Source organism: Aedes albopictus, chromosome 2 (assembly GCF_035046485.1).
Source record: "Aedes albopictus strain Foshan chromosome 2, AalbF5, whole genome shotgun sequence".
Classification (NCBI taxonomy): Eukaryota; Metazoa; Arthropoda; class Insecta; order Diptera; family Culicidae; genus Aedes; species Aedes albopictus.
Window position 1 is genome coordinate 374,524,578 of NC_085137.1, and position 25,652 is coordinate 374,550,229.

General features: G+C 40.3%; 1 protein-coding gene across 12 annotated transcripts in view; it reads right to left on the reverse strand.

The window, feature by feature from the left end:
* The window catches only part of LOC109422492 (high affinity cAMP-specific and IBMX-insensitive 3',5'-cyclic phosphodiesterase 8), an 871,092-nt gene that overhangs the window by 76,754 nt on the left and 768,686 nt on the right, over positions 1-25,652 (reverse strand). The window contains exons 1-2 of one of the 12 annotated variants that reach the window (XM_062852976.1): positions 10,136-10,327; positions 64-581 (exon numbers count right to left, since the gene is read on the reverse strand). The exons of 6 other annotated variants lie outside the window; for them this stretch is intronic. In XM_062852976.1, the coding sequence (XP_062708960.1) occupies positions 64-481 (418 nt within the window). In that variant the 5' untranslated portion in view covers positions 482-581; positions 10,136-10,327. Of the gene's footprint in view, positions 1-63; positions 596-9,969; positions 10,328-25,652 lie in introns of those variants that run through there. 5 more of the 12 variants (XM_062852975.1, XM_062852974.1, XM_062852973.1 and 2 more) reach the window with 5 other exon arrangements.

Here is a 25,652-nt window from a genome sequence, read left to right on the forward strand (position 1 = left end):
ATTATTATCGGAATTGAAATTGCATGACTTCTAAAAGCATACAGCATCCACTTGCATAATTACCATTTTCGAGTATTATTTCATTCAGCTTCAGTGCCCGTCGGTCCAGATTCTTTACAAGCTCCAACACATCCGGTGTCGCAGTCGTGTATCCACTATCCAGATCTTCTTCGTCCGTGGAGCCAATGATTTCCTCGGGCATATATTTCCGCCGCAATTGAACGGGCGATTCGGGATTATCCTCGTCGAGCATCTCCGTTTCATCGGATGGCGCCGCATTGATATCCGGAAGGCTCGTCGAATGGGTGCTGATTAAATTTCCATTTCGGGCTTCAACAGCCACAGCGTCGAACTTTTTCACATCCAGCACATCCACCGTCGTAACAGAAGGTTTGTACAGGGATTCCATACTTTTGGCGGCGTTATTCTTCTTGAATAGGGCACGCATCCGGAAGCAACCGTATATCGATCGGCTGTCCATGGTCAACGGTTGTGTCGCGGAGCAATGTGTCAACTGGTGCACATCCTTTATGATTTACTTTTTACACAGTCTCTTATATGGGTTTAATTAAATGTTCTTTCTATTTGATAAACACTGGATATTAAATATAATATATAGATTACGATGGCTTGTAATTGGTTTGATTTATTCGTAGTTTTAATTTCACATTAACATTTAGTTGAAAAGCGGGGTTTGTGTTAAAATTGATTGTATACGTTTTATTTATCAAAATTGTATACAAACAAAAATGAATCATAACTCACGCAAGCTTTGGGAAAACCCAAGTCTCTTATCAACACCCTTAAAATCCCATCGGAAATCAACCCTAATCACCCGAAGCACATGTGTCTATCATCCGTTCCATCATCATTCATTGATTTCAAAACATAAAAAATCTATATCCATGGCAATTGCTTGTGCCCTTCAAACAGCAAACCAGCAATTGTCCGCGTCACCCTGAAGCGTTCGAAGTCGCCGTGTGGCCGGCTTATCGATTCGCGAAAATATATGCGCAAATCGATTTATCGCATCAGTGGTGACAGTGACGACCGGACCGGAACGTCAATGCTGACGTTCAAATGGAGACTTTGAGCCAGGTGCTTCCGTCACTCATTCATTGATCTGTGTTGCTGTTCGCTTTTCTGCTGTAATCTCTAGTCCTGCGTAAGCGAGCGCTTTTTGGGTGCAAAAACTGGATGTTGTTATCGGCGTTGGTTTGGCGTGGCATAGTAATTTCACAACAGCATTGTATTTTTTCTGCCATTCGGTATGAGAATGCATCTTAGATGGAGGGAATCTCTTTGAATTACACGGGATCAAAACTAAAAGGCTACTCATATAACTGTTTGGATTGGAGATACAGTAGAACTCAAAAGCCATTAGACATTGGCGTTGTTTTTCAAATTTTTCAATTTATTTTAGCTCAGTGAAGGAAGCGTACCTATGTGATACGCAATTTGGGATTGATAGTTTACGCAACAAGGTGCAGAATGCAGATTTTTACAGCACGAGGATAAGTACGACGAGTGCTGTAAAAATCGAGTTCTGCACCGAGATGCGTACAACGTTTTTTTGCAATTTCATAAATTACCACTTGAGGATAGTTTTTAACAAAACTTTTTCATCAAACTGCACACTGATGTTCATAGCCATGTTTAAGAAAGTCTGATCATAGCAGGTTATGCTGTGCAGTTGTCACAAATTTTGAAACCTGCGTCCAGAAAGCATCAAGAAGTTGATCAAAACTGAAAACAGTGCTGTAATCTTTCATAACGCAACGCAAATCAGTGCTGTAGTGAACCATTACCGCACTACTAATATGGTGTGGGAAAGTAGGCCTTTTCCTGGCAGATTTGCGTGAGGTAATACAGCCTATTACGATGAGAAATTTGCAAAAATGGCATTTCTTACACTGTTTTTGTAGAAACTGAACGAAATGGATACAATTCCGTCAGTGGCGAGCTTCGCTCAAGTTTGTTCTCAGATGGACACAAGTTGTGAGCTCGTTCCATATTATTTGCAAAAATGAACCTCTTTACAGGGGCACTCAAACGTTTACAGCTTGTTTACAGATTTTGGCTATTTGCGTATTTTCATAATATGAATCGTTTAGAAAATTTGAACCGACCAACTGTAAGTTTGAATTTGCAAAAGGCAGGCAAATTTCTAACATAAATTTATTCATTCCATGCAATACTACATAACTCTTCTGGTTTTAAGTGCATCTATTACACATTTTAGGGATGAACAACTCATAAAATTTTTACGAAGCCATCGAGGATTTCCTTTTAAATGAAGGCGCACTGCCGTATCACTCCAAAATCGTACAATTTGTACAGTATTTGCATAAATTTTAGACCCATCAAATAGATATAGATAAAAATGCTATTTCATATTTACGGCAATGAATAAACTTCAACACATAATAATTCTTTCAACAGTTGTACCGGTGATGCTTCAGGAATTTCCCCGAAGAACCTCTCAGCAACTCCTGTAAAATTCCTTGGTATTTTTCAAAGAAATTATCAAGAAAATTGCCTTTGATTACCTGTAGACTCTGAGTGTAGAGGTTTCTCTAGAATTTCCTTCAGAAATTTCTTGATCAGGGATTTTTGTATATTACTCCATTTAGAAATACCATAAAAAAATCTTCTTAGAATTTCTGAGACGAACTAGCCCCGGGTTTAAAATCTCTTTTACAAAGATAAACAAAATCTAAGAATTCCTTCAGAGGTATCGCTAGGTGTTTTTTCAAGGATTCATTCAGAAAATCCTCCAGGAAACCTTAATACATTTCTTGAAGAATTCCCACAGTATCTTTTGCTGCAACTTCTGCTGGGATTTCTGCTGAAGTTTTTTGAGATTCTTTCAGAAATTCTTCTACGTATTTCTTCAAAAATCCCTCTAAAATATTCTTAAAAATTCCTTGGAACAATTTCCAGAGTCCCTCCAAAAGTTTCTATTTTTTTTTTTTCTAAATAAGAAGGTATCTTAAGGAGTTTTTTAGGTATTTTTCATCAATTCACCCAGGAAATCCTTAAGAAATTACTTCAGAAATTGCTACAAGAATTTATTTTATTGATGCACAAGGGGGTCTTGGGTCAAGTCTCCAATGCAAGTCCAAGAACTCACATCGTCCATAGTACACCGTGGAATTTGAGAGTAGGCATTGCAACCTCTTTAGCCATGCGACTTTTAAGTTTTGCGTGGCCTTTAGGATGAGGAAAGGTGGGACATTGATTTTGCGTATTTAGTTGTGAAAGAATATGTTGTCAATTAAATGGTCAACATTATTTACCTTTGCGTATTTTCACACAAAATGAACAAGTTTGATGATATGATGCTTGATTTTCAAGGAACCGTTTATGCTAGTTTTTCTTTTGATTCTTGTTCTTGTGTCTTCAATATTGAAAGCTTGATTAATAATAATTTCAAAAAATAGAAGCACAAATTGTGTATCAACTTCCTTCTTGCAAATAGAAATCAAATATATCAAAAACAACAAACAAAGACCGTGACGCTCTTGGTTTGATCACGAAAAGTATCGGTTCTTGTTGGCACCACGAGTGTGCATCTTTCTCTTTAGAGTAAAGATACATTTACGCCCCGAGACCTGACAGCAATTAAGCTGATCACAAGGTTGTGCCTTTGCCCAGGGTTTGCTTCAAGAATTTATTATTCAGAAAATTTTCAAGAATATCTTATAGGAGTCCTTTAGGTGAAACATCAAGAAATCCCATTGCAATTTTTCATACAAACTTCAGAGGCACAAATCTGACGAACAATGCATCGAACCAAGCCGCACTTGTTTATCCTGGGTTTGCTCACTTGCAAAAAAGGTAGCTTTTACAAATCGAGCGGATTTGTTGACGAATTTTCAGAATTGGTGCTCTTGAAAACGTGAGCAGCCATATTTGTATTCTCTGAAGTTTCTCCTTAAAGGTATCAACAGGAGTTTTTAAGGGATTCCTTCAGAAATCTTCAAGGATTATTTAGAAATTCCTTCACAGCTTCTTTTATGATTTTTTCTGCGATTTTTGTGAAATTTCTAGAAGAACTTCTGAATAAAATGCCCGGAGGAATTATTGAAGCAATTCATGCAGGAATCTCTGAAGGAATCCCAGAATATATTTCTCATGGAAGCGCAGAAGCAATTTAAAAACATAATCCGTGAAGATAATTTTCAAGGAAATCTGGGAGGAATACTTGGAAGAATTTCTGATAAACTCAATGGAGTAAATTTGAAGAAATCTCTAAAATTCGAAAGAATGCTCGAAGAAATTTCAAAGCGTTCCTACCAGAAATTTCTGAAGAATTCGTATATAAATTTCACAAAGAACTCTTGAATAAATCTCTAGACGAATCCTGAAGATATCCCAGGGTTATTCTTGAAGGAATCTTGAAGGAATTTCCGAAGAACTTGCTGGTGAAATACCTGGAGAAACTCCTCGGGAAGCCTTTGGTGGGATATCTAGAAGAGCATATTAAGTTTTTTTTTAAAGAAAAATACCTAAACAAATCCTTTGAAAATATTCTGAAAGTATTCCTTAATTCTAAAAGTAGGATGTTGGGGTCAATATGACCCAAACAGGCACGCTGAACGTGCACTACGCCGTCGTGGAGCGAAAATCCAAACATCTTAGAAGGGTTAAGCAAACTGTGAACGTATTTTTGAAGGTATTCCTGTAGATACGCGGACATGAGCTTCTGTTAAGATGCCTAAAAACCCTTGATATTTCTAAAGAAAATCTTGTCGAAATTCTTAAGAAATATACATGAATGAATAATTAAAAAATCTGTGATTAATTTATAGAGTTATCTTTAGAGGAAATGCTGGAGAAATTTCTTTGAAAATATCTGGAACCAGTCCTGAAGAAATCTTTATGTGAATTGCTGCACTGAAAAATACATTGTAAGAATCTCTACAGGAATTTCTACAGAATTTTCTGGATGAATCCCTGAAAAAAAATCATGGACACATTTCTGAGATTTTTTCCAATGGAATTCCTAGAGCCGTTCTTGAACAAATCTCTGAAAAACTGCTAGAACAAAAGCTTGCACAAATTTCTGAAGGAATCTCTGGAAGGTTTTCTGAAGATAAGATTAGAAGATTTTAATAAACAAATCTTTGAAAAAGGAACTGAAGGAATCCCTGGAGACATTTCCGCATGATTTTTTAAACAAAACCCTAGGAATTGTTTTCAAAGTAATCCCTAACAGAGTTTCAGAAGGAACCCATGGAAATCTTATCTTGGAGAAATTTTTAGAGAAATTCTTGAGAGAATATCTGAAGCCCTGGAGAAACTTCTTGGAGAATCTTTGGAATATCTTCTTGATTTTGGTAGATTTTAAGAACGATATCCAGGAGTAACTTTCTGGAAGAATTGTTGTCCGAATTTTTGAAAGAACTTATGGGGAAATTAGAACTTTTCTAGAGGAATTTTTGGAGAAATTTCTGTACGATATCTTGTTACAAATGTACGCCTTACAATCAGTACTGCAGAGCGTTGTGTTGCTGTATGACTACTCCAAACCCTCTTTTCATGCAGGCTTTATTATGCACATCTATGTAGTTATGCACCTTTTTTATGTCTTGCATGAAAAGAGGGAGATCTACTCGCAGAGAAATAAATTGTGAACACAATTAAGTTCTAGTTCAAATCAACCTATTTTTCAGTTTACTGTAGCAAAAAAAACTGGTTTCTAGTTTAAACTGAACTGTTTCATTGCTTGATAATACAAATATTTTCTTTTTTGACAGATTGTTAGAATAAACCAACATTTGGTAGCTCCAACATAAAATAACGGACTTAAACGACTGCACTTTTGCTGCTAACAAAGGCGGAATGAGATTGTGCTAGTGACATCAGCTCCTATGGCAGCCCGGAATTCTATTTTTAGACACTCGACAAGAGGATGGAACCGACCAACTTTTTGTGGATGCAGTCTTGAGTACCGTAATCCGGGGTCGAATTGATCACTTTAAAACTACTTTTGCGGATAACATTTTTAGCAATTCAAATATTGCCAAAATAATTTCGGTAAAATCAGTACCTGGTGGATCTCCATGGAACCACGTGACAGAATTTTGTTCAACAACTTTAAGCATAAAGTTTAATAACTCCGAAAATCAAAAAAATGAAAATGCCACTTTGGGGCGAAATTGATCAATATACAATTAAACATCTGTTAGAAAGGAAAATTGCCTTCTCTGCTCAGTTTTGCTCTTCTAAACACGAATAACGCATCAAAACTCTTACAACTAGTGAATTCGACTGTTAAAATGCAAATAAATTTTGAAATTGCCCTTCAAACGCCTAAAAGTAGGCAATTTCCTCTGAAATAAGTGATTTATATCATAATAAATGACTATTTCATCGAAAAATGAACTTTTTTTAGTTGATAATAACGGTAACTATGGCAACAGAGGGACTAGGGGCATTACTGCCGGTTCCAGGCAGTGTTGAGAACATTCATTTGCATGTTCACATTTTAGTTTTATCTAACAGTATGCCAAATAGAGTAAAGATCAGAGGGTCTCACAGGGTTTCAAGGGGGCTTCATAGGGTTTCAGAAGAGTTGCTGGAGGTCTCAGAGGGTCTCATGGAGTGTTTCGATAGCGCCTCAGGTTCCAGGAGCGTTTTATCCCAAGTAACACACTTGTCACAGAACAGTCACGGCAGAGCAGGTTTTTGCTAGGCAGAAGTCACTTCTGCAGCGACTTCTGTGCAACAAAAAACTGCGCAACCATGACTCTTCTATGACAAGTGTGTTACTTGGACAGGAGGTATTAGATGGCATTCAGGCTGTCTCAGGGGGTCTCAAGGGATTCCAGAAGAGATTCAGATGATCACAGGGTGTTGTGGGGCTTTCCAGGTGTTCCCGCAGGTCTGAAGTGTTTCGGAGGGTCTGATGGAGTTTCACGAGGTTTCGAGGAAGTTTCAGAGGTTGCACGGGGTCTAAGCGGCGTTGCAGGCGGCTTCAGGGGATCTTGAGAAGTCCCAGGAGCATTTCAGGGGGACTCAGGGTCTGGAGGGTATCTCTTTTCAAGGATTCCTAGGAGGTCTCAGGAGGTTTCATGGGGGTTTTAGGAAATCTCGGGGGCGCATCAGGCGTTCCAGGAGATCTAAAGGACATTTCAAGTGGGTACCAAGAGGTCTCAGAAGCGTTTAAGTGGCGTTTCATGGGGTCTCAATGGCTTCCAGAGAGAGCCTCAAGGGATTCCTGGGAATTTCACGGTGGTTTAAATCACAAAAACATGATCGTTGGCATTTCCAGTATCCACACGTGATGTTATATTATGTTCAGTAGGTCAGAAATTAAGTTAGGATAACTCAAAAGTGTCTTCGGCAAAGTTGTAGATAATGTCATGCTGAAAATATTGCCGAAGACATTCTTGCACTATCTTTTGAAATAAACTATATATGAATATCAAATTTAGTATCAACAACAACTCTGAACCTTTAAAAACCACTTTATGTCCTTCTTGGTTTTTATGGCTTCTGATATTTTTTGGGAATTTTTCCACTGTGTGAATATGCATCTTTGTGTTGAAGACCTTGTTGTCATGTTTTTTTTTCATTATGATTTTTATGTTTTCCTATAAAAAAAAGATCGGTTTTTATTATGAAACTTTCGTAAAGTCCAAATATACAAAAAAGTAAAAAAAAAAGATCTGTCTTGTAAGGGTCAACTGATCTGTTCACTTTTGTCCCCTTGATATTGAAACTGTGTTTGAAAATTGTTATTCTTTCACTTTTCGACCTTAAATAAAGTCTAAATCTGTCATTTTTTTCGTACATATCTGACAATTTTGCAGAAAAATCAACACAGAAAACATGAAAGAACACAAAAACTAACAAAAATGTCATCAGAACAAGATTTAGTTATCATTTATAATTGAAAAATGATATATTTCAAGTTTACCCTGCAGCACATTTATACTTTTTGCAACTCTTAGAAACCCAATGAAGCATCTCAAAAATTCATAAAAAATTACCCTTTATCATTGAAAATTTCAAAATTTCATAGGAAAAATTAAAATATGACATCACTGTATTGTTTTCAGCAGAAATACATTTTAAGCTACAGAATACGTCACTTGAAAATTCAAATTTTATGAATATTTTATAACCGGAAGTCTTTGAGGCGTTTTTGGGGGTCTAAGGGGGTTTCCAAGAGCCTCATGAACGTTTATGGAGTCTCAGGGGATCTCAGCGGTATTTCAGGGATCCTCGAGGTGTTTTAGAAGATTCCTGAGGGTTTTGGAGCATTTCAGGGGGCTTCAAGAGAGTGCTCCAAGAGATCTCAGGGGCATTTCGGGGCGATTCGGGAGGCGTTTCAGAAGGTCTCAAGTGGTCTCAGGGGGTTCAAGAGGGGTCTCAGAGTGTTTCAAGGGGGTTCGAGGAGGTCTCAGGAGCGTTTTGGGAATGACCAGAAAAACAATAGCTCCCTGAATAACTCTGAAAGGGTTCCCCAGCCAACACACGATTACATTTGCTGTTGAATAGGATGCTAAAGTGGATGCGATATCCCGAGCAGAGTCTAACAACAAAATGATAGCAAATAGAAAACTCGATTTATCCTCAGCAGCAAATTGATATCACATTTTGATATCAGTTTGTCTTGACCAAATTTGATTCCAAATTTAGATTTCGTTTTGCTGTAAATTCAAACTATTAATAGAAAATAAGTTTTTAAGTTATTTCAAAACTTCTAGGCAGCCTTGAATAATAACTCTTAGAATATACCATTAGTGTAATTATCTTATGGCATTCAGGTATCAATCGAAAAACCCCTATTTAACCATTTTTCCATTTTTTCGTAGTGATAGCAAAAACAGTCATCAATTTGCTATCACTGATAGCAGGAATTGTTTTCAACTTGCTGTTACGGGAACATTTTTCTGCTCTCATTTTCGATGTTTTAACCGTTAAAACGAAAACAACAACAACCTAAAATCACAACTTCAAAATTTGTTTTCAATTTGCTGTCAGACTTACACATATGGCCTCCACTTTAGCATTCTATCCTAAAACACCTTGATTCCTCAGGAACCTCCTGTTTTTGGACTCCCATGTAACCCAAAAGCCAAAGGCATCATCTCAGAAGAACACACCTCCCTCCTTCAAACCACGTTCAAAACTTAAGCTTCCAAGTTGCTCATTATGCACGAACCTCTTTTTATTATGCCCTACTTTATTTTACGCTCATTTCCAATTTATGCACCCCCATCAAATGGTATAAAAAGAGGTTCCAGTGTCAATCTCGCAAATACCGGAACCAAGGATCTCCCGAACCAAATATCGGACAGAGCTGAAAATGCTGCTCATTACTTGCTCACACGTTTTGAATATCTAGTAGCATTTTCAGCTGCTTTTGTGGATAGCAAGACTCGGCCTCATGAAAATGCGAGTCAAAAATGCGCCTGGATGCTCTCCTATTTCACTTTAATTGCCTAATATGATTTATAGTTTCTGCTGTAGTCCTCTTCGTGAACACGAGAGCATAAACACACTAGAAATTCTAAACCTAACCATTCTGAACTGCAGCGTTGGTGTTTTGCCACGCAAAAGCAATAATAAGGATAAACTAATTTAGCACCGCACCAATTACGAATGGTCCGTCGAACCGGAATTGTTTCAATTACTTTCAGCCATGCTCATTTACGCCATCGCGCAATAGTGTTTTGCAAACCAACAGCAACCAAGAGTCCTCCCCGGTGAAACTACGGACATGGAAACCGGCCAATTACAAGCCGTCGACAGTTCCCGTTCCCCACTGGTTTCTTCGGTTTTTTGCCTCCAGGAGTAGGGCTGTATCGCTACCAGCTATCAGCATCATTTTTCACTTAATTTTCCCGGCTTCTGTTTTCGCTTCTGCACTTTATCATTCCCCCCGCTCTTTTTCTTCACCATTTAGGTACACACACAATCTCGGCAAATGAACTGCCAGCCAGCAGCACTAACCTTGACCCCTTCACCCAAGGCACCGTGGAAGCTTCTTAACTACCCAGCAGAGGCTGAAGTTTTTCCTCCGTTTTTCTTCGACCGTTGTCGTCACCACTGCACTACTGGAAGCAGGTCAACTCGCGGAAGAAAAACTTTCTCGCTGTTAGGAACTTTTTTTCCTCACCACCAAGTCACGCAATCGCCGTTTTTCAAGAACTTTACACGCTTAGGCACAGGCAGGGGGACCTGCTTCACCGTATCTTCGGAGCAGAAGCTCTTTCGGGCTGGACGAACGATTCCACTTGTTGGTCTGCTAGCGAGCTACTAGCGAGAAGGTAGGTGGCGATTGCCGTTTCTGTTCGGTGGCCACACAATACACTTGACAAATGTGATGTTTGTCATTTGTATTGGGAGTTTTTTTCTTCTTTGCACTTATCAGCTGTTACGTTTCTCGACTGCCATTGATATGTGGCTCGATATCAGCGAGTAAGTTTTACGGTTGTGTGGGAGATCTTCGTATTAGTTGATTGAGGGTTTGGTTGTTGTTTCGGAACGGAACGTGCGTGTTGTATTATTATCTATTTTTGCGTGATTAGACTGTTTGCTCTGAACTTCAGAAAGTTTACTTTGATATAGCTGGCTCACTTGAAAGGGATATTTTTGTGACTAATTAAGTCTACGAGTTTGATTTGAAAACTTTTCTTCTACTTATTCTTGGATATAAAATCGAACAGGGCCCCGGGGATCGATCGCATATCAGCCGAAGTGCTCAAAGCTAACCCCGTAGTATCAGCACAACAGCTGCATCATTTTTTCTGCAACATATGGGAAACCGCGACATTTGCGGTCGACTGAATACAAGGCGTCTAGTACCCAAAAAGGGTGACCTGACTGTAAGCGATATGTAATTAATTGGAGGGGTATCATGTTGCTGTGCATCGTTCACAAATTCCTCTGCAAAGTTATCCTTAGCCGGATACAGGAGAAGATTAACGCAACTCTCCAGCGGCAGCAAGCAGAACTCCAAGCCGGACGATCCTGTCTGGACCATATTGTCACGTTCCATTCTGTAGCAAATCAATGAATTCCCAGAGTCGCTCTGCCTGGTGTTCATTGATTACGAAAACGCTGACGACCGTCTCAATCATGGAAACATGTGGGAAGTCCTCAGGCGCAAGGGTGTCCTTGAGAAAATCATCGGCCTCACTGAAGCACAATACAAGGCATTTTCGTGCAGAGTACTGCACAACGGTGTCTTGTCCGATCCCATCCGGGTCGTTGCTGGCGTAAAGATGTATACTATCACCTCTAACTCTCCTAAAACAACGGCGCTATGATATGCAGAGTAAGCTCGATGATCTTGCCAATCGTTCCTCAGTGGCAGGTCTCACCATCAACGCCAACAAGACCAAATCGTTGGATGTAAACACGGTCAACCCTTCCAGCTTAACGGTATCTAGGGAAGCAGAAGATAATGTCCGATGGTGTCACCAAGATCAACATAGGAGAACGGGTCAAGAAAGCGAGGCCTGCCTTTGCGAGTTTAAGAAATGTATGGAAAAACAATCTGATAAGTCGACACACCAAAATCCGAATTTTCTACTCGAACGAGTTCTGTGCTGCTATACGCCAGTGAAACTTGGTGTGTATCAGTGAAGAACACTCAACGGCTGCAGGTCTTCATCAATAGATGCCTGCGGTATACAATTTATGCAAGATGGCCTCACCATTGGATCTCCAATGTGGAGCTCCATCGTCGATGTTATCAAAAGCCGATAGCAACAGAAATTCGGGAGCGAAAGTGGAGGTGGGTCGGCCACACTCTATGCAGGGGCGGGAACGAAATCTTCAAGCAAGCGTTAGATTGGAACCCAGTAGGACATCGCAGCACAGGCAGACCTAGAGACTCATGGCGGCGCAGCCTCAACAAGGAAATATAAGAAAGTTGACAGAAATATGACCATGCCCAGGCCCAGGCGATGATGGCGGGCAATCGCCCAGGATGGAGATCTTTCAATTCGGACCTTTGCTCCACCATGGGTGCTCAGGACTGAAAGTAAGTAAGTATACCTCTCGGATTTACTTCTGTAATTCCTGCTATATCTGCGATTCTTTTTGGGGTTCCTTCTGCTTCTGAAGTTCCCTCTGGGGAGGGAAACTCCCTCCAGGAGTTTTTTCTAAGATTTCTAAGAGGAACTTTTTCCAGGAGTTGCTGTAGAAACTAGATGATGAAATTCATGAATAAAAACTGCTGGAGGAATTTGTCAAAATACTCTCTAATAAACTCCTGAAAGATTTCCCTTAGAAACATTGAAAGGAATTCCAGAATGAACTACCAGAGAAATTCCAGAAGGATATGCAGAAATTCCAAAAGAAATTCTTGAGGGAAACCGGAAAAGAATTACTAGACATATCCTGGCAAGAGTTTTTGAAGAAATCTTGGAAACATGATTCCAGAAGAACTTCCCGGAATGAGTTCCAAGAGGAATCCCAGAAAGAGTTCCAAAAAGAATCCCGGAAGAAATTCACGAAGGAGTTTCTGGAGAAATTCCAAAAACAATTCCAAACAAAAGCCCATTAAAAAATCCTAGAGGAATCTCTGATGGAGCTTCCGAAAAAATCCTGGAAGTAGTTCCTGGAGGAATCCCGGAAAAGGTTCGTGGAAGAAATCCGAAAGAGGAAACTCGAAAGAAATTTTGAAGCAATCCTGGAAGTAGTTGCTGGAAAAATCAGAAGAAGTTACAGGAATGCTGAAATAAGTTCTTGTCTAATTCAAGGAAGGATCTCAGATAGAATTCCTCAAGTAATCCCCGAGAGAAATCCAGGGTAAAATTGCTGAAATTTCCAGTAATACCTTGTGGAAGTAAAAATAAAACTTTTAGAAGAATCTAGGATGGATTCCTGGAGGATGAAGGACTCTAGGAATTCCTGAAGGCATTTCAGAACTAAAATCTGGAAGAATCTCAGGAGTGGGAATAACAGGCGGAGTCTCTTTAGGAATCTAAAAAAAAAACTTCTGGAAAAACCCCAGAGAATCATCAAGAACTACCTGGGAATTCCACATTAAATTGCTAAAGGAGTTCTGAAACACACTTGTGAAGCAACCACGAAGGATTCCCTGTGGAATCCCAGAAGGACATCCAGGAGGGGTGCCTCCGTGTTGTCATCAAGTCATAAATCATCACACTTTTCCACGTTCGCGAGCTCCATATTTTGTTTAAAATCAAACCACCCATGAAATGCCCTATAGAAAATTCGCGTCACGTCACATGACGCGTTCACTCTGGTCGGCTCCTTAAACGTTCGGGTAGGCTAGGAGGAGGAATTCAGACCGACGATTGAGATATTCATTGTTCGCCATCAGCAGACGGACAAAAACGGCCTACGACTTATTGATTTCCCCGACTCCAAAAACATGGTCATACGTAGCAACTTTTGCAACACAGCCTCCCTTTATCGTTTCACCTGGAGTTCACCACATCAGACGGTATCGCAAATTGATCTCGTAAAGATTGTTGGACGATTGACACTTCTCCGAAATAATTAACGTCAGGACATATAGTAGTGCTAACATTGATTCTGGCCACTACTTGGTTGTGGTCAAGTTGCACCCAAAACTCTCCATCATTAGCAATGTACAGTGGTACCAACGAACTCCCCAGCATGCGTCTAGCAACTGCCCCCTTTCCCCAGCTCCAATGTCATGGAAAGAATTTCATGGAAACCTATAATAATTCCTCCATGAATTCCTTCAGGGATTTCTTTAGAAACTCCTCTAGAGCACTGGGCTTCCTGAAGCGATTCCTCCAGGCATTCGTCCAGTAGTTCCTTCTTCATCTTCTTCTACTATCTGTATTTACGAGATTTTTAGCCCTAGGCTAGTTCATCTCGGGACCCACGCTTTACTTCCCTTCCGAAGGAAGAACTCGGATTTTGCCAGTTTGTCGGGAGTGGGATTCGATCCCAGGTCCTCTGCGTGATAGTCAAGTGTTCTAACCATCACATCAGGTCCGCTCCACCAGTAGTTCCTTTAGGAAATCCTTTAGGAAGTTCTCTAAGACTTTCTGCAGGGCTTTCCACAGGGGCAATCCTAAAATTCCAGGACTTCATACAGGGATTCTTCTGAAATTCTCCCACAGAATCCTCTAAAAATTTCTTACAAGATCTCTGCAAGAATTCTTTTAGTAGTTCTTCTAGGAGTTCCCACAAGGATTCCTCCATAAATTTCACCAAGACTTCGTCCATGGTTTCCTCCAAAGATTTCTCTGAAATTCCAAGACTTCTTACAGAGATTCCTCCATGAATTTCTCAAAGGCATTCTGCAAGAATTTATACTAAAATTTCACCAGGGATGCAATAAAGAATTTTTCGAGGTTTGCCTCCTGAATTTCGTCAAGGGATTGCTTTTGAGGGTATATCTCAAATCGAACACTTTTTGCTGTCATAGCTCGATGTGATTTTGATGAGTTATTCAAAAATCTAATGAATATCGCACGAATAGCTCAAAGTGATTGATATCAGTTTTTGTTCTTGTCAAAATAGCTGAAAATTTCAGGAGGATTCAGGTAATTTCATTGTATAATAATACCATGTTTTAAAAAATAGTAACTGTAACGAGCGTATCACTTATGCCTTATTCAGTATATATTACATAATACTTTATTCTCTTTTCAGTGAAGAACCACCATTCCTGGCGCACTAATTAATATTCTTTAGCAAATCACCGTATACATCACCATAATAATACATGCGAACATGTTTTAATATCTATATCGTTATCTGGAAGCGTTTGGTACGGGAGGTCCACGCTTCCATCTTTCCCCTCGATTTCAAGGTGTAGAATGTTTTCAAATATTGACTATGTTGAAATCTGTCTATCCCTTGAAATCTTCTCTGCGGTACATGCTGCGCAGTTGGCCTGGCCGTTAGACAAGAAAAATGATAGACTTGAAAAGTCTTCATTTTCCAGGATGCATTCAAGTAATGGCTGCGTTAGTGTGAGATTAGATTAGATTAGATTAGAAAATAGCTGAAAATTTCTACATAAGAACAAGTTTAGCTCTTCTGCACGAAATGGAACACATACACCCATAGAGATGGCTCAATGTTAGTGAAATGCTATGTGCCCCAATCTGAGCTGTGGAAACGAAGAACCGTATGCTCTTATTCCCATGTTATTTACAACAGCGAGCCACAGTTAAGTGGTAAGCATCGCCGCATGTGAATCCTAAGGTCGTAGGTTCGATGCTGGATGCTGACATTTTCTTTGTGGGCTTCGTGGCAGTACGGTTAGGGGCGTCAGTCGTCTGGCCGTTTCGTAAGCCTCGGAGTGTGGGTTCGATTCCCGCTCCAGTCGGTGAAAACTTTTCGTCAAACGGAAAATTCTCCACTGGACCACTGGGTGTTCCGTGTGTTGTCCATTGTCTCATGTTAGTGATCGTTCAGTCTGTGCAACCTCTGGTTGAAGACGGTGTAGCGTCTTTTTTTTTATCTATTGTTTTTTCTAGAAAAAAGTGACAAATCTTGTCTGCTATTATATTGATCTTGTAATATCTTTACGAGCTATTATTGAGTAGTTCATCATATTAGATTTTGCTATTATTTCTGTTCTTTTACCTCTTATATCAATCAAACCAATATCAGTTTTTGCTCTTCAGTAATTCAATCAATCATAACTGAATATGCTATTCATCCGATTTTTCCACCTACTCCGGTTATCTTCAAGGTTTCCTCCATAGATCCCTCTGAAATTCCAAGACTTCTTACAGAAATTCCTTCAGAGACTCCTCCAGAAATTCCTCTGACAATTCCTTCAGGAATTTCTCTTCATCCAAGGATTCCTCCAGGAATTCCTCCGGAAGTTGCTCCAGTAATTCATCCGGGGATTTGTCAGGAATTTCTCCGAGGATCCTTCCAGGAATTTTTCTAGAGACTTTTTCAGGAATACCTCGGGAGAATCCTTCTGGGGTTTATCCAAAGACTCCTCCGGGGATTCTTCCAAAGGTTAATCCGGGGGTTTCAACAAAAAATCCTCAAGTAATTCCGCCGGAGATTCCTCTAGGAACTCCTCCGTGAATTCCCCCGATTATTTCCCAATGGATTTCTCAGTAATCATTCCAGGGGTTTCTTCCATTTGAGGTTTCTTTCAGAAAGACTGTTAAGGGCTTTTCTCCAGGATTTCTTTTTCAGATATTAGAGATTCCTCCAGGAAAACTTCTAGAGATTTATCCACGATTTCCTTCAAAGATTCCTGCGGGATTCTCTCCAGCAATTCCTCCAGAGATTCCTCCATAGGTTCCTCCGGGGATTCCTCCAAACATTCGCCAAGGAATTTCTCCGGGGATTCCTCCAGGATATCCTCCGGGAATTATTTTTAGTTCGGAAATTGCTCCAGTTATTTTCCAGGGCTTTCTGCAGAAGTTCCTCGGGGAGTTCTCCAGGAATTTCTCCGGGGATTCCTCTGGCGATAACTCCAGGAATTTCTTCAGGAACTTCTTCCTAGAGGAAACCCAGGATGAATCCCTGGAGGAATCGCTGGAGGCAATCCTGGAGGTATTCCTGGAGGAATCTAAGAAAGGATTCATGGAGAAATTTCCGGATGAATTCCTGAAGGAATTACCAGAAATTCCCGGATGAATTCCTAGAGCATTCCGGAAGGAAATCCTGGAAGAATCCACGGAGGTATCCCTGCAGAAATCCCCGGAGGAATCACTATTCATGGAGGAATTCTAGGAGAAATCTCTGGAGCAGTTCCTGGAGAAATTCCAGGAGGAATCCTTGGAGGAATTACTGGAATAATCCCTGAATGAACTCCTGGAGGAATCTCTGGAGGAATCCCTGGAGGAATTCTTGAAGGAATCCCCGGAGGAATTCCTAGAGGAATTCCTGGAGGAACCCCGGAAATATACTTTGTGGAATAACTGGATTAAAAAAATATGTATTTGTATTCCTAGAGAAAAAATCAGAATAATTCCTGGAGGAATTTATAAAGGAGTTTTGGATGTTCGAGGGTTCCACTGTTTGGATGTAACGTTTGGTGGGAGTTCGGCTTTGCAGTCTAAAGTTAGGGACGAGTCCTTAACGGTCGTTCTAGAGAACTTTAGACTGCAAAACCGAACTCACACCAATCGTTTCTAGAGGAGTCCCTGTGAGAATTCCTGGAACAATGCCCGGAAGAATTACTGAAGGAAACGATGGAGAAACTACTGGAGTAACCCCCAAAGGAATGCCTGGAGGAGTCCCCGTAGTGATTTCAGGAGGAATCCTTCTAGCAATTCCTCCAGGAATTTCTCTGGCAATTCCTCTGGGAATCCTTTAAAGAATTCATCTGTGAATCCCTCCAGGAAAGCCACTGGCAATTCCTCTAGGAATTCCTTTGGCAATTTCTTCATGAGTTCTTCTGAAAATTCCAGCGGGAATTCCTCTGGGAATTTCTCCAGGAATATCTCTGGGAATTTCTCCAAGTATTCCGTGGCATGGTTGACAGTCCACTTTTGTTGGGATCAATTTAACTTTTCGTATGCTCTGCCAAACAGGAATTTTGAATAAAATCCACGAATAGTTGCCCGATTTTCCAATATTTATATTGTTGGGAGATTACCACTTTCTACTTCAAATGGTAAGAAAACTCTATTTTTCAAAAAAAAAAAAAAATGGCGTTTTGGTTCAGTTTAGCACTACCCCGATCAACTTTCAACGAATTCATTCGTTTTAGGTGACGTATACGACAGAAGATTGTCATGAATGAATAGCACTTTGAAGGTGGCCTTTCTAAATGGTAGCCGTTCGAAAATTTTCACGCATCAACTAGGCACCCTTATTGTGGATGGAATAGATTGTTTCTTCTCGAGCATAGGAGAATATCTTAGTGATATCACTTTGATAACAAACTATGTTATCGGTGTTATCATTTTGTTATTTTTGTTATCATCTTTTCCAATTGATGATAATCAGATGATAACAAATATAGTTATAAATAATTTTGGTCTATCGCTCTGACATAAAAATACTAAATGATAACAAAATATGCTGTCAGTTTCCAAGCGTACATTTTAAACCTTTCGAAAAACTGAGGGTCTGGTGAACTTCGAATCTTAAAATAGATTGCACTTTCCATCTTCAATGCGACTGCAGTACAACCACTCTTCCTCTTACTGAGTCCCGCTAGTATAGGGTGCGGGCACTGGTTTTGGCCAGTCTAAGGGAAATCATTTTTATAAAAATAACCAATAATCCTATGGAAACAACCAATGCGTCAAAAGAAAGGTTTTAATTTATATTTTGAAGGAAAAATGCGGAAATCATGCCAATACTTGATTTTTGTATTAAAAGTGGCACTGGCCAAAATAGAAGCTCTGCCGCAGTTTTGGCCATATTCTTAAGTTTGGTTTCTATTTTGGCCAATCACGTGTATTTCTTATGGGAGTGGCCAAATTAGAAGCACCCTGGCCAAAATAGATATATGGGAGCAGATTTTTTAAGGAAATATATTTTTTTCTTCCAGTTTTTAATCAAAATGTGTGGTTTTCACAGCTGTAATCATCATATTGTATTAGGATCAACTAGTAAAAAATAAATTTACGCCGGTTTAGATCGCAACAGGCTCAATATCGCACTATGGCCAAAACGCCGGACTGGCCAAAACTGAAGCTTCTACCCTAGGGGTATCGACTGCGACCGGTAATCACTCGATCAGGGCTCGAGACCCACTGGGCGCAATAGTTGAAAACATGAATTATAATTATAAGAAACTTTTTTCAACTGCTAACTGTGTCGGTAGAGTAGATTTTTACTATTTTGGTCGGTAAAATAGCTCTGAATGATAACTAAATGATAACAAAACCTGTTATCAAGCGGCGATTAGGAAATTGAGTGTTCGTGGATGCCCCCAAGGGGGAGTCTTATCACCACTATTGTGGAATCTCGTAGCAGATACGCTATTGAGGCAATTCAATAATAGCGGTTTCCTTACTTATGGTTTTGCCGACGACTACCTATTATTGTTAGTCGGTATGTGCATCAGCACCCTTTTCGACCTGATGCAAAACGCTCTTCAGGTAGTTGAGGGTTGGTGTCGCCAATATGGCCTTTCGGTAAATCCGAGTAAAACATCTATTGTTCTTTTCACGGAAAAGCGAAACCGTAATGGTGTTCGACCTTTACGTCTCTTTGATTCTGAAATCAATGTGACTGAACAGATAAAGTACGTTGGAGTCATTCTTGATTCCAAGCTTTCCTGGACACCTCATGTTGAGTTCAGAATCAAGAAAGCTTGTATGGCCTTCGGGCAATGCCGGCGAACCTTTGGTACAACTTGGGGTCTTAAACCCAAGTATATCAAATGGATTTACACAACTGTTGTTCGTCCAATATTGGCTTATGGATGCCTGGTGTGGTGGCAAAAGGGCGAAGTGAGAACGGTCCAATCAAAATTAGGCCATCTCCAAAGGATGTGCTTAATGGCGATGTCTGGAACGTTCTCTTCAACTCCTACGGCAGCGCTCGAAGTGCTCTTTGACGTTGCCCCACTACACATTCATCTCAAACAAGAAGCACTTTCTTGCACTTACCGTCTATGGGTACTCGGTTTACTAGAGGAAACTCCTGTGAACCGCAGTTCAACACACACCTCGTTGTTTCCACTTTTGGTGAATTGGGACAAAGTTGTCCTTGCTCCAAGTGATCTTACAATTGCTTGTAATTTTCCATATAGGACATTTTCCACGAAATTCCTTCCCGGCAAGAGTGGACATCTGGTTATCTGGAGAGAAGTATTTCAGACGTCATCGTATGTTACACTGATGGCTCCCTTCTCGAAGGTCGAGCAGGTGCTGGTGTTTATTCTCGTGAGCTAAGGCTGTATCAGTCTTACTCACTTGGTAGACATTGCACCGTTTTTCAGGCCGAAATCTTTGCTCTTATGTGCGGAGTGCAATCAGAACTTCAGAAGCACGTAATGGGCAAAGTAATATACTTCTGTTCAGATAGCCAGGCTGCTATTAAAGCACTTGCTTCGGCCAACTCCAGGTCGAAGATAGTTATCGCTTGTCGAACTCAAATCGAGGAGCTGAATTCAGCAAACGCTGTTCACCTTTTATGGGTACCTGGCCATTCTTCCATCGCTGGAAATGAGTTGGCTGATGAGTTAGCTCGCACTGGAGCATCACATGACTTCATTGGCCCTGAGCCAGCTATTCCGGTATCCAAATGTTGGGTGAAGCTTCAGATTGACACCTGGGCTGCACAGTGGTTCCATTTGTTCAGGGAAGCGGTCATAAATCATTTTCTTCGTTTTTTGAAGGGCAGAATCATTATAAGTGACCAGAAATAGCATGTTATGACTAAAAAAGGATATTCCAGTTTATTTTCATGATCATCACTTGAAAAATATGAACTTTGAACATTTTTATGCATGATAAATGAAAATATCATTTAAAAAAAACCTTTATTTTGCACAGAAATCAGTAATCAAATATTTTTAATTATTTTGAAGAGTGGGTCGAATTCTGAGGTATTTCTGCTAAGTATTGCACGTTAAAACATGTATAGCACGACTGTATCTAGAATCTATTCTTGTGAATAGAATCAGTATTAGCATTATAATTGTGATTTTATTAGTAGGTTCTGTTTTTACTGCAATAGAATAAATATTTGAAATTGATTTTTTTTTTTCAGAAATAAGGTAGTTTGCATTGTCGAAACACAGAAAAAAATCATCACATATCGAATTAGTATGTATAACTACAGTACCTAATTCCCAAAAGCGATAATTCTGAAACAATAGTAACAATGGTGGAATTACAGAATCAATTACTTCTGAAATTATTTCAAACAAATATTCAGGATTAATTCACAAAACGTACGTAAAAGGAAATTTTTCAACCATACAAATATTGATTTACACAGTTATATGTCATATAATTCATGGGCCTGCGTTTTGTACAATAAAAAAGATTCAAGTATCTGTCCAGTCGTATTTGTTTCTTACAATTGCCATTGCAACTGCTATCCAGTAATATAGTACATGGAATTTTAATCATGTATAGTTAGATCTAACCCAATAAAAGAAGTATATACAAATACCCCTCGTCATTGCAATTTAATCAGCGCCTGCTATTTTAAAAGAAATCAATTTGTACACTAGGATTTAGCGTTAATGAATTTATCAAATATTACGATTTGGGAAGGGAATATGAGGAGAAAATACGCTCTTTTAGTAAATATTACTAAAAGAGCATATTTACTCCTTCTTCTTCCAGCACTACAGTACTAGGTACTGAATGGATTTTGAGGGAATTTTTTAAATGTTGGCAGTAAATGTAAAACTTCTTATCAAATTCGACAATTACAGAGGTAAGTTCTGACGAGGCCAAATAAGAATGGTTGTTATGCAACTATTGAGGTATTCATACCCTCAGTACCTCCAGAAGTGTATTTTTTCATTATTTAAAAAAAAAAATCAAAGATTGTTTTCAAATAAAATATCCCTCAATTTTTGTTAAAAGCTTTGAAATATCTCCTATAAAAATTTCAGTCATTTTGGTACGCATTTCCAGGGTTGTGCAGTTTCAGGAGGGTCAATGTCGAATGACACTCGCTCTAACCATCACTTCATACGACAAACGCAGTCCATCAAAACATAATCGATTCACGCAAAAGCCACTCAAGTCAACCCTCGTTCAATGCAGAGTCAACCACATCCAACAGCAGCGATCGTCTCTTGTTTTCGAACCACACGATGAAACACCGAAGCGAGTTTTTGTTCTACGCTTTGCTACCATAGGGCGTGCTATGGTTGTGTTTGCTGCGCCATGCAATACTACTTAACAAATTGACCCTCATCCTGGCATTTTCAGACGAGAGTCGCCCAGCAGTGAGTGACATAGCTCTGCGTCGGAACGACGGTTAAGAAGCGTTCGGCTACTCAAGAGATTTGCAGAGAAAGAGCGTGGCGGCGGCAGCCACCGTATCAATGCGTTCGTCTCGAATGTGTTCGATAGTAACATAGAGACGGTCGGCTGTAGTGTTGATGGAGGAAGAAGGGCAATGTTGATGTTGCGGCTTTTTTGTGTTATGATGGTGATAATGCACAAGACTGCGCATTTCAGACAACTACAGAAAAACTAGTATATATATAATTTTGTAGTTATTTTAATACATATCTATCTATCTATCTATATATATAAAAATGGATTTCCGTCTGTCTGTCTGTCTGTCTGTCTGTCTGTCGGTCTGTCTGTCTGTCTGTCTGTCTGTCTGTCTGTCTGACCGCTATGCATTCGGAAACTACTGAACCGATCGGTGTGAAATTTTGTATGTGGGTACTGTTGGGACCGGGGAAGGTTCTTAGCTTGGTGCGGGACCTCTCCGGTCTCGGGAACGGGGGGCTCCCAAAGAAATGAACCGGAAATGAGCTGAGAGAGAAGTTCAACACGATCGCAAGCAAAACCAATCTAGAGTGCGGTGCTGCAACGAGCCCCGCAGCAGTGTTGAAAAAGTCATTTCGTCATTTCTAAATTCAACCGCCTACAGCTCATTTGAGAAGCTGAACCTGAGAATATGGTATATGAACAACTTGTGCGGCAAACACAGTTCTACAAGAAAGTCACGGAAAAACGGTATTTTTTTGAATATTTAAGGTAAATGTCACGGACTACCTTCGAAAAATGCAAATGATATTCATGGTGAATATCAATTGGCATTTTTCGAAGGTAGTCCGTGACATTAACATTGAATATTCAAAAAAGAGCGGGTTTTCCGTGACTTTCTTACAGAACTGGTTTTGCCGCACAAGTTCTTCATATACCATATTCTCAGGTTCAGCTTCTAAAACGAGCTGTAGGCGGTTGAATTTAGATATGCCGAAATGACATTTTCAGGACTGCCCCGCAGTTGTCAAATTTGAAAAGACAACAATGTCTGCCGAGATCGACGGGGAGGGCTGATACAATTTTTGATTCCGGGTATCAGCCACGCCAACCCAGAAGTAATCGTTTCCAAGCCCCAAATTGATGATCCAACCAACGGCGACTTCCGAGGTAGGCATGAAAGGACTGTTTCTAAGCCCGGGTTCCAGGGCGTATTTGAATGGGTGAGCGGGGTGAGCTATTAAGCACTGAAACAACTTTTGACCCCGGGAGTGAGTCGTGCCGGCACAGAAGGGAACGTGCCTAAGGCCCAAGCTGCTGGTCTAGCCAACCAACGGGAGCTTCCGGGGTGAGCTCACAAGGCCTCTTTTGCCACCTAGGTCCCAGGGCGTTTTCTGGATGCTGGAGCTTTCGGATGTGGAATCCTACAAAAATAGCAAATTCGTAACTTCCTTCGGTTTATTCATGCGTTTCTGGCGGTGTACAGGTAGATGGCCTGCCGACCGACTGCACGTGTCGATAACAATTGGCCAATCCTATGATCGGTGAATGGGGGATGGGGGGAGGTGGTATCGGGTTTGATTGGTGGTAGCTGATGACACCCTTGATCGTTCGACGGGACAGAGGTCTTGGTTCCGATACCGCTTGCTCTAGCAGCGATTGCACGGGTATCTTCGTGGAGGCTCTAGGTCTCGGATCCCCGGCGGCATCCAAATATGTAGTAGCGAACAGGCGTCGCAATTGCTGGATAGGACTCTATCATTCTTGAAAATCTACATCCTTAACTACCAGCAGTAAAGCAGACGACTTCACACATGAGTTCATCACCCACTCAACAGTTATTGAAATTTGCTAAATTTCTCCCACCAGTCGCACGCACAATTCAAATAAATAGTTGAAAAACAAACATTACAAAAAATATAGCTATCGTCCCACATCGATCATTCAAATAGAATCTAAATAGGATATTACCGTTAGGTAACAGAACATAGAACATTTTTATTGCGAATGTCGAATAGTGGATATGTATTTGGGGTATGAACAATCGTTACTGGACAGCCGAAATCCGATGAATTGCTAGCTACTTGGCGGCTTTGTCACAGAGATGGCCGGAAAATGGATCGGATGCAACGATTGGCTAATAAAAGGGGCTGGAGATCAGGGTACCAAGGTACGTTTGGTACCAAGTCGACAAAATTAGCCATAGTGGATTTGTATCAATGTTTGGATTTGCATATACTGGACGGATTATGACGATACGTGCAACAAATTTTACGTTAATTTCTAAGTTGACCTGAGTGCTTTGCTGTGATATGCATAAGAGAGGTCGACCTGATGTATCGGTACGAAAATCCAACGTAGCTGTTTCAGATTCGGGTCGTCTTCTCCAGGAATTCTTTCAGGGATTTGTCAAAGAATTCCTCCAGGGATTCTTCCTGAAAGTTCTCCAGTGATTCTTCAAGAAAACCCTCCAGAAATTTCTCTAGAGATTTCTCCAGGAGTTCCTTAGAAAATAGTTCAAGGAATTTCTCTAGAGATTTCTCCAGAAATTCTCTCAGGTATGTCTACTGGAATTCCTACAGAATCTCCTCCAGGCATTCCTTCAGGAGTTCCTCTAGGGATTGCTCTTGGAATTCCTCCAAGAATTCTTTTAGGAATCCCTCCAGGAATTCTTTCAGAAATACCTCCAGACATTATTACAGGCATTTCTATAGGGATTTCTCCAGGGATACATCCAGCCATTCCTTCAGGATTTAATTCCGGGACTCCTCCAGGAATGCTTTTGAGAATTCCACCAGGAATTACCCCAGGAATTACTGCAGAAATTAACTCAGAAATTCCTGCAGAATTTACCTAAGGAATTCTGGATTCCATACAGACATTTCCTAAAGGATTGCCACCAAGAATACCTCCAGGAATCACCCCAAGAATTGATCCAGAAAATCCTCCAGGGATTCCTTTTTGAAATTCTTTTAAAAAATTCATCAGTAATTCCTCCAGGATTTTTTCCGGGTATTCTTCCAAAGTTTCCTTGAGGAGTTTTTCCAGAAATTTCTCCTCCAGGTATTGCTCCAAGGATTCCTCCAGAGATTTCACCAGAAATTGATTCATGGGATCCCTCCAGGAATCCCACTAGCATTTCCCCCAGGAATTCCTCCAGGAATTGGTCCAGGTATTTACCAGAAATTCCTTCAGGGATTCCTCTAAAGATTCTTCCTGAAATTCCTCAAGGAATTCCTTCGATAATTCCTCCAATAATTCATCCAGATGTTCTTCTAATTTTTTTTTTCTGGAACTCCTCCAGACATTCCTCTGGAAATTGCTAATGGAATTTCTGCAGGAATTCCTCCAGGAGTTCTTCTGGAGATTTCTCAAGGATTCTTCGAGGAACTCCTCCAGGTATTTCTCTAGAGATACCTCATGAAATTCCTGTAGAAATTCTACTAGGGATTCCTCGAGGAATTTCTTCAGAAATTCTTTAAAGGATTTCTCCAGGGATTCAACCTGAAAGTTTTCCAACGATTCTTCAAAAATATCTTCCAGAAATTCCTCCAAGAGTTCCTCTGAAGATTTCTCGAGAAATTTCTCTAGATATTCCTCCAGGAATTCGCACAGGCATGTCTCCAGGCATTCCTTCAGGAGCTTCTCAAGGGAATCCTCTAGGGATCGCTCTAGAAATTATTTTAGGAATACCTCCAGGCATTCCGCCAGGAGTTCCTATAGGGATTTTCATAGGGATTCCTTTAGGGATTCATCCAGGCATTTCTTCAGCTTTCGATTGTGGGACTTCCCAGGAATTCCTTTAAGAATTCCACCAGGAATTACACCAGGAAC